General features: G+C 31.4%; 1 protein-coding gene across 2 annotated transcripts; it reads left to right on the top strand.

The window, feature by feature from the left end:
• Nucleotides 1-11,003: 11,003 nt before the first annotated feature.
• On the top strand, nucleotides 11,004-15,230 carry LOC11413620 (proteoglycan 4). Of its 2 annotated transcripts, none has more exons than XM_024771229.2 (6): nucleotides 11,004-11,277; nucleotides 11,462-11,615; nucleotides 11,691-11,802; nucleotides 12,963-13,077; nucleotides 13,404-14,348; nucleotides 14,761-15,230. In XM_024771229.2, exons 2-6 carry the CDS (start codon nucleotides 11,489-11,491, stop codon nucleotides 14,971-14,973), a joined length of 1,512 nt encoding a protein of 503 aa, XP_024626997.1. In that variant the 5' UTR covers nucleotides 11,004-11,277; nucleotides 11,462-11,488; the 3' UTR covers nucleotides 14,974-15,230. The 2 variants fall into 2 exon arrangements, with proteins under 2 accessions (XP_024626997.1, XP_003623288.1); XM_003623240.4 differs by having other exon boundaries at nucleotides 11,005-11,277; nucleotides 11,459-11,615.
• The last annotated feature ends 232 nt before the right edge of the window (nucleotides 15,231-15,462 follow it).

Genomic DNA, 15,462 nt, shown 5'->3' with positions numbered 1-15,462 from the left:
TAACATATTTAGTATGAGTCTATGAGATATAAAGTTAGTTTGGTGGCTGGGAAGGGATGTTTAAAGAGGTTGATGGTTCACTCCATACTCTCAGCGAAAATACTAACATAGAATATATAGGTCCTATAGTCGACCACAACTGGTACGAGTAATGAGTATAAATCTTATTTTTTACTAAAAGAAATTATTTTCATTCATTTAAATTGGTAGAGCATATAAATAAATAATGAACATAAAATCAACATCGATGAAATAAAAAATGGTGAATACACGCTCAAACTCACAATATCCAATATAATTTAATAGCATGAAACAGCAAAATACCTATAAATAATGTGAGTAAATTAAAGTGGCCACAATGTTTGTCTTTGGTATGTGACAATCTAGTCAATTATTGAGTATATGTAATTGATTGAAGCTAATATGTCAGTATGAGCTAAAAAATACCGCAATAAGACAGAAAATCAAACAACACCGCACCAAGACGATGAACAAAACATCGTCACACTGAAATCACAAAATCGAAGAAGAAAAAACAAGAAAGAAAAAGAAAAATCTAATCTTGATAGAAACAACTTAATAAAATTAAAAGATGAAAAAGTGGAGCAGAGAGTGATTCTAGGTAAAAAGGACCCAAAACCGCCCCATTTTCCATAAATAAAGAAGAAGGAAGAAAAAACTTAGAGGGTGTATTGCATTGGGAGTTCGAAAGATTTTAAAAGACTTTTTGGTTATAGAAAAATCTTGAGGTATTCAATCATGATTTTAAAAGATTAGAATAAATTCGGTGGTATTCAATTATGATTTTCATGAATTTTTAAAGAGTCCAACAAAATCTGATGGTATTCAATTAAAATTTTTCATAACTTAAAAATAGTCTTTGGTATTCAAAAATTTATAGATTTTAATGAATTTCTTAATAGAATAGATTTTGTGAGACTTTTTAGTTGAAAATTTTAAAACTAACAATCTCATGCAAAGACATGAGATTTCTTGAGACTTTTACTCCCATTATATTTTCTTTCTTCTCCCACATCACTCATCAACATGTGGGATCATGCATAGTTTCTTTTCTTTTTTCCAGATTTTACTTTTGTGGTTCTCGTCGTTTTTATTTTCTTAAATTAACGAAGTGATTGTGTTGATCATATTATTTAATTTTTTTCACTCAATATCACGTTACCAAATGTTATTGTTTTCTTTGTTGTCTTGTTCTTATGTGTATTCTTTTATTATCTATACGTTTTGTTTGAAGGAATGAGTTTTGATTTATTAAGTAACTATTATTATTATTATTAGTCATCAGTCTTATAATAGTAAAAAAAAACGATATATATCTCGTTAATTGTTTTTTTTTTTACAAATCAATATATGCCGTTAATTGTTACCAAAAAGTTATTTCAAATTCGATTTTTTTTTTGGTACAACAAATTCGATGTTTTTAATTGTCCTAACAATATTATCAATTTACTTTTGAAGGAATAAATTATTATCAATTTATTATTCAAACGGAACATGTATAAGAAGATGATAGTTTATGGTAGAATAGTCTATATTCATGATAAATTGATTTAAATTTATACTCCGTAACAATTTCTTAACAATTGAGGAATTTCTTCCTCACTCAAACAAACAATGTCTTAATAAACTTGTTGGATTTTAAAATTCCTACAATCCTAATACCTCGTACCACGATTTTAAAAGTCTTACTTTAAATAATCAAATAATGAACAAGATTTGATAAAATAATTTAAGAAAACTCAAATACTTTGAAATTTTAATTATAGATGTGATGTTATGTGTGATTATGGTGTCTAGATTTTACTTCCAAACTTTGTGATTATTAGTATTAACTATTAAGCTTTCAAACCCATCGAAAGAGGAAGGAGCTGAAGTCTTTTAGAGGGAACTTGTAATGTGTGAGCTGAAGTTGATAGGTTGGTGTGGATAGACCATAATAAGAATTGGTAGATGATTTAATTTAAAGGTGAAAGAGAAATTGGTCCATCATAGATCAAAACTTTAAGGTTTCATGCTAAACGCAACCATCGATTTAATCGTTGTGATGTGATTCTTTGAAGCTTATCATTCTCTACGACCCAATGATCTTAATCTTAACATTATCTAACACTCTTTAGACACAAATATAGATGGTAACATTGTCTTATCTAACACTTTACCTATTGATCGTCTTTAACCTGGTAAAGAGGACAAAACATGCTTTAGAAGGACTAAGCGACCCCCCATCGAAAGGTTCCTACTCTTCCAACCTAACAATCTTGTTTTAACGTGGTCAATCAACGGGTACAAAAAATACAATTTTTGAGAGTCTCCACCAATGAGAAGTTGTTCGGAGGTGGAGTCCACTGCTGTTGATCCGAGTGATTTCTCCTGTCTGATTTCCTTGGTTCAAATTTATGTGAACTTGTTCCTATTTTATACGGGTCTTGCTAACCAGTGCCCTCAGGGCAATGGTTAAGGAAACTATAAATAGAAAATTTGTTTTAAAAATATAGATTTTGACTTTTAATTAAGTAATAATTACACCACTTTTTATAAAAAGTTACTTATTTTGGTTCCTTAACCAATGCCCTGAGGGCACCGTTTAACATTCTCCATTTTTATATTTGCTTTGTTGTAGTTGTTTACTGAATCATAGTTTTGGTAGTTGGAAGGGTGTAACTCATTGTTACATATTGGTTCATAAATGTTTAAAATTGTAAAAACATTATCTTTTTTATTTATTAATAATTTGATTTGTTTTTAGATAATCAATTTAGTCTTCAAATATATTTTTCATTGGCCAATTTAGTCCATAAAATTATAAACAAAGAGACATAGGGATGTGTTTACAATTTCAAAATTTAGAGACCGTAGTGGTTATTGCATGAAAATGATGCATTGTTCACAACAAAATATTAAAACGACATCAATTACTACGAACCTATATAAAAATTTGCATATTAATATTTATTTTTTGTTACAAGGCTAAAAGAAAAACATTAAGCAAAAAGACAAACTAGTCTCGAGAAAAGAAGGTTCCAGCCACGTTTGCATTCTGAAGATTTAGGAGACCCTATGGCAGAAAAAGATTATTAAGGATGTGGCTCCAAGTTTAGCCATAAAATCAACACATCGATTTCTTTCTCAACGGTGTGACAAACTATGACATTTATCTGCTCCAATAACTCTTTTATATCCTGAATCAAAATAACGTACGCATGAAACTTCAATGAATAACATTTAATGAGGTTGATGCTATGTAGAGAGTCAGAGTAGCAAACTAGATCATCTTTTTGAAGGATAGCAAACTAGATCATTAATCTCCAAGTTTTTGACCAACAAAATTTTTAACTTAAAAACATTTTCAGAACTAAGACTTTTTTTTATAAGAAAATTAGACTTTAATTGAAAAGACATTTTCAATAGGAACTTGGACTTTTACTAAACAAAAATAGGAACTTGGACTTAAAAACATATAAACTTTGTCTTAAAAAGTAATTTAATATTTTTTGAGTACATATTTTTCAATACAATAATTCGTTATTTTTTTACTTAGAAAATAAAAATTAACAAATTTTTTTTTATAGGAATATTCCTTCCGTTTCAAAATATAAATAAAATTGACTTTTTAAGTTCATTCAGTTAATGATGTATGTGGTTCATAATTAATGTCATATACATCATTAAATAAATGAATCTAAAAAATCAATTTTGCTTATATTTAAAAACGGAGAGAGTACATCCTCCGGTTACTAATATAAATAAAAATTCACTTTTTAGATATATTCAATTAATGATGTATGTGGTCTTTATTATATGTCACAGACATAATTAATTGAATGTATCCAAAAAGTGAATTTTTGTTTATATTAATCATCGAAATATGTATTATTCACCAAGAAAGTGTTAACGATGGGTGGAGCAACCTGGCAGGTTGTGGGGACAAAGATTTATTGATGGAGCAGCAGTTTAGAACCAATCATAAATACCATTCGAAAAACCAACTGGGACCCTCTCACAATCAGAGAGGAGCGTGTTCCACCAATCCAAATTTTGAACCGCACGATTTACGAGGTTCCATCTTCTCTCTTAAATCACAACCATTGGATTATAGTACTTTCCTACATCTCGAGGGAATCTAATCTTAACTCCCATGTTTCATGTTTGACCCATATTTACAGCTTTTGAAGTGTGCCATTCCGATCAAGTGATTATGTTGTCTAAGATTGATTTTGAATGATTTACCTACTTTCGTAAAAATGATTACGTCTAATATTGACTTAAAATCTAGTTTTTTTTTTTAAGGAGACTTAAAATCTAATTAACGAGTGTTCTAACGACATTAATGATTTTAAATTAAAAAATATTATACTAACGAGTATATCCTCCGATTATTAATATAAACAAAAATCTATATTTTAGGTCATTTATTTAATGATGTATATGATTTATAATAAAGACCATGTGTATCATTAAATGAATGAACCTAAAATGTAGATTTTTGCTTATATTAGTGACCGGAGGGTGTATTCTTAGCACACTTGGTAAATATTCAGAAAAAGAAATAATTGTGATATTTATGGAGAAAAATATGCTTTTAAATTAAATCGTCATTTTGATCTCTGACTTTGTATCTCGTTGTCACAAATGTCTCTGACTCAGGAGTAAATACAAATAGTCTCTGAATGTGCATCTTTGTTATCATTTATTCTATGACGTTAAAAAATTATGTTAACTGACGAGGTGGCGTGCATGATTTGTCACAAGGACTAAAGTGAAAGTAAAAAAATGTCACTTTGATCCCTGAACTAAAAATCATATCACCAAATTGAATCTCAAATTCCTAAATCCCAAATTTAATCTTCAATCCCTAAATATCTTTTAATTCCCTCTTTTGTTCAAAATCAATTTCTTTTTTTGTTGTTAATTTTCTGAATTATAATGAATGCTAATGTTTATTTATAAGAAATCACCACATTTTACTCCTCAATTCCAAAAATTATAATCTTTCCATCATTCTATAGTGTAAATGCAATGAAACTTACTTGTATGTTTCTACATGCATGTTTGATAAATGTATTTTAGTAGAAAGTAAGTTATTCTTGCAGCTATTTTCGATCATGTTTAGTTTAGCCAAAGTATGGAGACATTTCACATGAGACATACTATTAATTATAATAGTCAACACCATATACACTAAACTCCTTTGATCTACAACACACAAAATTTGAAGTTGACTATGTTCCTTTCTTACCACAAATCTTCACTGATTAACAATAGCAAAAAAAGAAAAAAAAAGAATTTAATTTTGAACAAAGAGGAAATTAGATGAGATTTAGAGATTTAATGATTTGGGGATTATATTCGGGGTTTAGGGATTTGAGATTCAATTTAGGAATATTGATTTTCGGTTTAGGGATCAAAGTGACCATTTTCTACTTTCACTTTAGTTCATGTGACACTCATGCATGTCACCTCATCAGTTAATAGAAGTTTTTAACGTCAGAGACTTAAATGAAAGTGCACATTCAATGACTATTTTGTATTTAATCCTAAGTCAGAGACCTTTGTGACAGCGATATGCAGAGTTAGGGACCAAAGTGACCATTTACTCAAAAAAATTAATAAGTTGAATGCACAATTTCTAAGATAAAGTTGCTACTTTAAACTTCTTATCAATTGCCATTAGGACACTTGTTAGCATTTCTCACTAAAAAATTACACTCTCTGATCATTGTTATAAACAAAAATCCACATTTTATGTTCATTCAATAAATAATGTACATGGTCTACATTATAAACCACATACATCATTTATTGAATGAACCTAAAATGTAAATTTTGATTTATAATAGTGACAGGAGGGTGATTTCATTAAAAATGTTTAATACTTCAATTTCCTATGAGTTGCATGCACAAGTTTATATAAAAATTCACTATCTAAAGTCCTTAAATAATGTTCTTAGAGAACTCGTTAGCATTTTCCTTAACTTAAATGCAAACCATATATGTTCTTAACTACATGTTGTAATTTTTTTAGAGAAGATCAAAATTATGTTTTGACATGTATGAAGTGGTCATCTGTGACATATATTTAAGAGCGGATGAAATAGTTTATATATGAATAACACATTCACATAAAAACAAGTTAAAAGATAAATTTGAAGGCTGAAATGATGAATAAGGTTAAAATTCAATATGAAATCAATTCTTGAGGCAAAATTAATTTTACGGAAATTATCTAAACATACCAAAATCAATTCTAGACGTTTATACTCAATTTTACATCCTTCAAAAGTGGAACCAACAATACTTATTTTATTTACAGAGATTCTCCATTAAAGTTAGAATTTCGAACTTTTGCTTCTATAATTGATGACCAACTTTCCCTTTTTTTCAACTAATGTTTACATCAATGATTTCTTTTTATAAAAAAAACATCAATTACTATTTATTCAACTAAATTTTACTCCTAATCAATTTTTTAAAATCAATTCATTGAGTTTTTTCATAATAGAACCTACACAAAGTCAAAATAAAAACAAATTTAATTATTGATGCAACATTTGTTTATATTAATGTTCAGTCTTATCATAGGTTCGTGGTATACATGTTGTTATTGTGATGTATTGAAAGGAATGTCATGGTCCATTTTATATGCCATATTGTATACAATGCTGTTTTTATCATATTCTAACAATATGATCGACTTTGTTATTATTTTTATTGTACGAGTTGGAGACCTCTCCCATCCAACTTTCTTGTTCTTGCTATATTGACAAAGCTCATTTCACAAAAAAATGGAAATGCTGTATATTCTTTTTTGTATAAGGATCTAAAAATATGGACCTATTGCACTATTGACCTTGTGTGCATTTTTTTATGTGAAGCAACATGAAGCGTGTTTTGTGACCCTTGAGCACATTTATAGCACATTTACATCATCAACCGATTGTTTAATGCATCCCTAGTGTAGAAATGGCAATATATAAGTCCAAAATTAATTGTGATCGAGACTTTTTTTTAAGACAATGCATAATCTTTCATTGATTTTTTCTTGATATTTCTTAGGTACATAGTCATGCATGCATTCAATCTGTGGCATCTTATAGAACGAACGATAGTACAATATATGTCCCAAAATTAATGGTTCACCACTATTTAAAAAAATAAAAAAAAAGGTTCACGAGTTTACTGTGGTTTGGAAGGTTCTGCCAATAACTAGAAAACACACACAGAAAAGGAATAAGAAACTTAAACTAATTAATCTGACACACATTAAATATCAATTTTGAAATAATTTCAAATAGTAGTACGTCATTATTATTAAATTTTGTAACTTCTCGAACTGAAGAACATTAATGCATGTCAGTCGTGCTTTTTTTTTTTCTTTCTGAATAATTATATGTCTGTACTTTTTTTTTGAAGGGAAATGTATGTCTGTACTTAGATATATACTATTAAATGTTGTTATTTACTGCCATTTTCTATAAGAAAAAAAATACTATATTTTATATATATATATAAAAAAATATGTTGTTGTTTTACTACTTCTTCCAAATCATATCTTAGTACACAGTAGTTTAATTTTTCTGCATATATATATATATATATATATATATATATATATCCAATTGATACATATATTTCTACTAAATTGTATTTATATTATCATTAATTGTTATACAAATTTTTAGTTTTGAAAATAAAGAATATGATTTTTTTTCAAAGAAGAATGAATAATAATTTTTTTGAGCAAAATGAATAATATTTTACTACAAAAAATCTTGTAATAACAAATCATTTTAATTTAATGGTATTATTGGAAAACAAAGATAAATTATTGAAATTTAATGCATTGTTTGTTCGAGAGAGAGGTCCCTCTCATTGAATATTGTACTCCCTCCGATCCTTATTATAAGAGACAATTAACTTTTTTAGTTCATTGTATAAGTGATGTATTTAATCTATACATTAATTATTCTATGAACCTAAAAAGTCAATTTTTTCTTATAATAAGGACCGAAGGAAGTATATGATTATGCAACCTTTTAAAAAAAGTCATCGAGTGTTCCTTAACAAAATGAAAGTTATTGAGTATATTAATTTTTATAATAAAATGATATTCATTTAATAAAATATTCTTAATTAATATGATACTGGTAATGAAAAAAGTAAGGTTAATAGTGCTTTTCACCCCTGTAATATATGTCATTTTTGATTTTCGCCCCTATAAAATTTTCGGTTTGATTTGCATCCTCGTAAAATATATTTTTTTCCGAAAAACACCCTTAATAGGCCATTCAAAAACCAAAATTTCTTGAAAAAAAATTCTGAAAATGACCTATAAAAGGTGTTTTCTAGAAAAAAAATATTTTACCAATTTGGTTCAACATAAACTCATATCCCTTCAAATAATATCTCTTGTAGTTATCAACCAAACTACAATTTGGGATTAAGGACAAAAAGTGGATAACATGTTGATGAATATTTCTACTGTTTTTTTAATGGCAAAATATATTATATATATAGGGGATTGAATCTCAAGTATTACACTAATAAGAAACGGTGGAAACAGTAGTGCAAATTGATCCAGCTCGAACAGAAACAAATCAAAACAAGCCACAAAATCAACCACCACAAGCACCGCTACGCACCGTTTCAGCGCCACCCTTTGGACCACTGTACTATCTAACATCGCGGAGGAGAAAACCTCCACCCATCCAGGGACATGAACCCCCACAACTATACGACCCTTTGCAGACCTAAAGATCACCGACGACGTGGGGGAGGTTGGGAAAGCGCACAGAAGCTTGGACGACTAGGAAGAAAGAACAGTAACCAAAAACCAGCGCGAAACCAGTACAAGCCCCTCTCCACGAAAGAAACTGAAGGTGAAAAACACAAGAAGGGGGGGGGGGGGGGGGGGTTGAATTGTGTTTTCTTTTTCTCTTAAAAAATACTTCTTCTGATAAAACTTCAGAAGCAGTTTGATTGCTTCTGATGAAATGATCAGAGTCAGATTGCAGCGGAAAAGAACAGAACAGAGAAAAGAAAGACAAAGACACAAGCAGTTATCCTGGTTCCTTCCACAACACGGAAGTAGTCCAGTCCCCCTTGCACTTCCAAGGAGATTTCACTATAATCACAAAGATTACAACTGCTCAATACTTTCTAAGTATGAGACTTCACAAAAATTGCTCAAGCACACAAGCAAGAGTCTTCCAATGCTCAAGCACTAAGCAAGAGACTTCTAATGCTCAAGCACGCAGGCAAGAGACTTCTAATCAAACAAAAATACAGAGAATTGAGTTTGAGTTGAACACTTGATATACAATCAGTGGTGTTCACAATACAATACAGTAAAGACTCTAGACTTTGAATTTCTAAGATGTATCAAATCAGTGCAGAAATTCAGTGTGCTTTGTAGAATCAAATTGACAGAGTTTTGGCGCTTTTGAACTTATGTATCTCTCTCTACAATCTTCAAGTCTTCACTCCTTTATATAGAGGCGTGAAAGAGACGTTGAGATAATCAGCACGTCTAAAGAGTCGTTTGAAATCCTTTGATTATCCACCAGTGATCCTTTGCCTGATTTGGGTGTAGTCCTTTGAAGAATAAGCTTCAAATTCATTCCCATCTTGAACGTACAAATTCTGCAGGCATGACTGTTGTTTTGTCTTGTAGCGTAGACAGAAAACAGAGTAGTGGAGGTAGTGGTTGTACACTTGTACTTTGTCAACTCTATTAACGAGAGACAAGTGCTCAGTGCTATCCATATATCCGTTGATACCTCCCTTTCAATTCTTCGTTCTTCTTGGATAAGACTGAATTGAGAATCAGCTACTTTGAATCTTCAGTTTGATTAAAGGATCAAACGTAGCTTCTGGTGAAGATATTGCTTCTGATAAAAACTTTTGCTTCTGATGACCTTCTGCTTCTGATGACGTCATCACTTCAGAAGCACTTCAGCTTCAGGAGCAGTTTTCTTCAGATGCTCAGAATTTCTTTTTCTTTCCATTGTTCTTCCAAGACCTATTGAAATAACTTGAGTAGCCTTTGGTCCTGTACACTTGAACAATTATTAGTAATAACCAATTGACAATTTTTAATACATTGTTATCATCAAAACTTAATAAGGTTCATTGTGAAACACATTTTGTTCCAACAGAAACATGGAACAAAAACACAAGACCCAAACAAAACGAACAACACAACACCACCGGAACCACCTAAAATCGTGGCCTCTCACAAACACTAACAAGATCTGAAGCCAGATCGAAATGGACAGGCAAGCCGGAACAATGGGACGTGGACGTATCGAAGCCAGGGGATAAGGACAGTGGTGCAGAGCCGCAACCTCAACGCACCACCGCCCTGGAGATCTACATTTTGGGCGGTCGGATTTGGATTTGGGGAGGAGAAGGGTGGAAAAGCTAGAGAGAAGTCAAAGAATTACTTTTTAGACAGAGAAAGTAACTCAGTTGAATTTTTTGATGAATATTTCTACTGTTCAAAAAGATTTGCACCAGAAAAATTTCTACCATTCAAATAATTTTGGCTTAATTACATTTTTGGTCCTTGCATTTTGACCAACTCACGAAATTGGTCTTACCTCTTTTAAATCAAACAAAATCGTCCCTAAACTATATATATTTTTTTTTGCAGTTTTAGTCCTATCTCCCTATTTCCAACTCCAAAAACGCACAGAAATGACAGTTTTAGTCCAACGACCTATGCTCAACCATGAAATAGACAAGAAATAAATCATGTGGGTACAACAAATCTACTTTATTCAAAAGCCGTTAATAAGCTCAAACACATGGACAAACTTCAAAAACAAATTTTAAAAGCAGTTAAAGTAAAATAAATTATTTTAAGAAAAAGTCATAAATGGTGTCAGCAAAACAAATAAATAAACCGCAAGAATTGAATTCAAATCTCTTGTTTCATTAGTCAAAAAAAAAAAAAAAAAAAACTTGTTTCTTAGTACTCTATAAATCTTTTATTATTTTTTAATGTGTTTCTTGTCTTCCGTTTCAAACATTTGAATGCCAACAAGACAAAGTTTCACATATCAAATGAAACTGCAGCTTCTACCTTGTCAAACCAATATTCATCAATCATCATTTCCTCAAAATTATCGAACAAAAACACCACTCAGCTACCTTGTTATTCACCTCTCTTTCCAACACTAGCATAGTTCTTCATTCATTAGAGACAATTTTTCATTGAGCACATTATTTATTTCATCACATTTCAACTCTTTGAAGGTAATTAGATAATTTTTTAGTGTTTTTCTACATACCCTTTTGAACAATCTTGCTTCATGTTACTGTTCATGATTCAAAAATTAATTTTTTGATTGAAAAATTGTAACTTTAGTAATTGGTTGTTTGTTTTTGCTTAAAGGTTGTTCAAAGTGTTGATTTTTATTTTTTTTGTTGATCGTAGAAGCTGCTAGAGAGAGAGAGAGAGAAGGTGATGGTGATGAAGGAAAGAGATGAAGAGCTTGCTTTGTTCCTTGAGATGAGGAGGAGAGAGAAAGAGAATGAAAAGAATGACCTTCTACTTCTTCAAAACTCTGAGGAACTTGATTTGTCCAACTTGGGTATGTTTTTTTTCTTGTTTTTTTCTTCTTCTTGTTTTTGTTGTGATTATGTTCTAATTGTGTTCTTCACTGCAGAATCTAATCATGAAAACTCTATGATTTCCAAGATGGTATCTTCAGTTCCACCAAAGAAGACTGTGGTTGAAGAGTTCTTGAATTCAGAGAATGATAAGTCTGATTATGAATGGTAATTTTGGATTAATTGCAACTTTTAATTGCTGAAAAGAATATAAGATCTTGTAAATCAATTGGATGCAAAAGATTATTCTAATTAATCAGTCTATTTGATTTCAGAAAAGAATTCCTATTTTGATTTTCTGTTTTCAACTATTTGTACATGAAAAGATTAAACTTTCTAACACATTCTTCTATTGATTGAAATTAATTGAAAATTTCCATCATGTATGCCCCACATGAAATTTATGGGACCTAAATGGATTAGAGAGTGTGTTGCTAGCGTAGTTTGTGAAAACAAAATGTGACAGTTTTACAAATAAAAGTGAAAACAAAAGTAAAAAGGGATTTTTTTTTTTCTGATACCAAACATGCTCTTAAGCTTTGGAATGTAATTGTTTCTATGTATAATTTGGCGTGGTAGAAATTCTTATTGTCTAGTTGGATAGCAGTCACAATAGTACAGTTAAGCGTCATTCAAATTGCAAAAGGATTGATGAACTTTTAGAATGATTGAAGTGTATGATTGTTGTATTTGTGCGGTCCCAAATTTGAAATAGCTGAAAAGTATTTTGCAGTTTTGATAATGACAATTTGAGGCTGTATTCAGCAATTTTGTTCCTGTTCTTGTCTCCATTCATTATTTGTGATAAATAACTGATATTAAACGGCTTCTCAAATGTTTATATCTTAATCATAGTCTCCTTCATATCAATGGAACTTGGTGATTTCTCTTTTTAATGTCAAAGTTGATTATGAATTTATGGTGCTGAGTGCTTTGTCAAAGGAAATATGTTAACATCTAGCTTTTTACTTTTTATGTATTCTCTTCTGAGACTGATATAATACTTGAAAATGAGAATCATTGAACACCTTAATATTAATATATATATTGATCTGGTTTGATTAAGTGCAAACTTTCCACGGAGGAATCAGAAACAAGTTCAATTTTTATGGAATCATATATAGACTTGTCTAATATGATATTCTTCGGCAGTTAGAAACCTTTCATGCTAAAAATAACCAAATTGCATAATACATAACTGAGGAATAGAGTCATATAGCATGTATATTAATTTTTAGCTCAATCTCATTTTCTGCTTCTATATTGTAATACAATTTTTGTCTATCAAAACTTTTTCCTTCACACTGACAAGAGTTTTTCGTTATCAGGCTTCTTACACCACCTGATACACCACTTTTTCCTACTTTAGACAAGGAGTCACAAATGCCATTGAAGAGTGAAACGGAGACTCACAGTTCTCGTCCAACTGCTTTAAAGCTAAGGGTAAGAACTATTTAATACTTCCTCTGTCTCATATTACATGTCTTTTAAGGTTACACACGCATAGGAAAATTATCGAGTTTACTAATTTCTATGCTAAAATGTGTTTGTTTCATTTACTAAAGTACCCTATCAATAGCAGTTAGGTGAATTAAGATTCTGTTAATGAGTGTATATGCAGCATAGCAATTTTCCTCTTTGAATTAAGATCTTCTACCTTACTCAAAACCTTGTACTTTCATTTCTTTTATATTCCAACTAGTAGTAATGCATTATGTGTTTTTTAGTTGATTTAATTCATTCGACACATACACCTTCTTGTGTTGCAGGTAGATAATATCCAAATAGAACCTAGTTCAAGAAGCAATGTAGTTTCTAAGCATCATGCATCAATGTCAAGTTTTGGTTCTTCCACTAATGGCAGTAAGAGGATTTCTTCGTCAAGGGGTCCATCTCCAGCTACTTCAAGATCTTCAACTCCATCTGGAAGGCCAACATTACCTTCAACAACGAAATCCTCGAGGCCCTCTACGCCTACCTCGCGGGCCACATTAACTTCTACGAAGTCTACAGCTCCACCAGTGAGATCATCAACTCCCACTAGACCCACTTCGAGGGCCTCAACACCTACTTCAAGGCCTTCCTTGACAGCTCCTAAGACATCTCAAAGATCAGCAACTCCTAATATTCGATCATCAACACCTTCGAGGACATTTGGAGTATCTGCTCCTCCTACTCGACCTTCATCAACATCAAAAGCACGCCCTGTTGTTGCTAAGAATCCGGTGCAGTCACGTGGCATCTCTCCATCAGTAAAATCTAGACCTTGGGAACCCTCACAAATGCCTGGATTTACTCATGACGCTCCTCCAAATTTGAAGAAATCATTGCCAGAAAGACCGGCTTCAGTCACTAGAAATAGGCCTGGAGTTCCGAGTTCGAGATCAGCTTCTGTTGAGGCGACTAGCAATACTAAATCTAGAAGGCAGTCTAATACACCTTCGAAAGGACGTGCTTCAACCGGGTTCACTCACAATAATCATAGCTCATTGCATGCTTTGAGTAGAGCTCGTTTCACCGATGGTGACGAAGATAGCCCTGTTGTAATTGGTACAAAGATGGTCGAAAGAGTAGTAAACATGAGAAAACTTGCACCACCAAAGCATGACGACCCTTGCGCCAACAACAATTCATATGGCAAATCTTCATCTGGCAGCTCTGGATTCGGAAGTACGCTTTCAAAGAAGTCTTTAGATATGGCAATGAGGCATATGGTATGTTCATAACTCCATTGCTTATATGTTCTGCTACTGATTTTGTAGTTTTCATTAATGAGTATAATCTATCTAGGGAGACAAATATTATTTTTTTATATGCTTAAACTTGGTATACTTGAAATTAAAGGCTAATAACTTCATGAGTTATTTCTATGGAGAATATTCATTTAGTCATGAACTGTAATGAGTAAAAGATAGAATAGAAAGGTATACAAATGTAAATATAAATATGCAGTACATTTGTGATGTATCTGAATAAGCAAGCGGTATTATACTAAAATGAAAATTGTATTTGAATTAAAATGTAATATACACTATGCTATATAAAATGATGTCTAAACTTTGAAATTAATTTATTACCTTTTCATAGTAAACAAGTTACAATTTGTTGATGATTTCTCTTATACAGGACATAAGGCGAAGCGTTCAGGGTAATATGCGGCCACATGTGACAAGCATTCCAGCTTCGTCTATGTACAGTGTGAGATCAGGTAGTTCATCAAAGAGCAGAACAATGAGTGTTTCTGATTCGCCACATGCCACAAGCAGCACTGCTAGCTCTGAACTAAGTGTAAATAATAACTCCATATCTTATGGAAGTGAGAATGAAAAAGATTTTTAGAAGACGGTTTATTCAATCATCACCACTATATGATGGCCAAGGCATGATTATTACTGCTTTTGTGATTTTATTTGTATGTGGTGGAACAAATAGCACAGATATTGGTGTGATACCATGTAAATGTGGTAATGGCAGAAAGTTTGTAGCATAGCAGTTACCTTGAGACATTTTATGAACTTTGTTTGTGGTACATCAATCATTGTGCTGAACATTTTGAACTATCAATTGATGAGCTTGTTCAATTCTTACTTACTAAATTTGCTTTAAGTTCAATAATCTTGGTTCTGATTGTGTTGAAAAAGTAAAATAAAAAACGAAAGAAAGATTAAAAAAAACTTGCATCGACATTCAAGTAAACCCATAGCACCTCTGTTTCCTTTCATTTTTTTCTTCGAACAATGCCAATAACGCCTCCCTCTCTCGCACTTCGCCGCTGTTATGCCGTTGATGTGCTGCTATTCCGCATCAAGACCAGAAACACAAGACAAG

This window comes from Medicago truncatula, chromosome 7, assembly GCF_003473485.1.
Source record: "Medicago truncatula cultivar Jemalong A17 chromosome 7, MtrunA17r5.0-ANR, whole genome shotgun sequence".
NCBI lineage: Eukaryota > Viridiplantae > Streptophyta > Magnoliopsida > Fabales > Fabaceae > Medicago > Medicago truncatula.
This window is presented reverse-complemented; position numbering and strand designations above follow the sequence as displayed.

Bases quoted from the DNA above. Each gene is read 5' to 3' on its own strand.
- LOC11413620 (XM_024771229.2), top strand. From the start codon at position 11,489: ATGGTGATGAAGGAAAGAGATGAAGAGCTTGCTTTGTTCCTTGAGATG. The intron at 11,803-12,962 runs GTAATTTTGGAT...TTTCGTTATCAG, and splicing joins GATAAGTCTGATTATGAATG to GCTTCTTACACCACCTGATA. The intron at 14,349-14,760 runs GTATGTTCATAA...TCTCTTATACAG, and splicing joins ATATGGCAATGAGGCATATG to GACATAAGGCGAAGCGTTCA.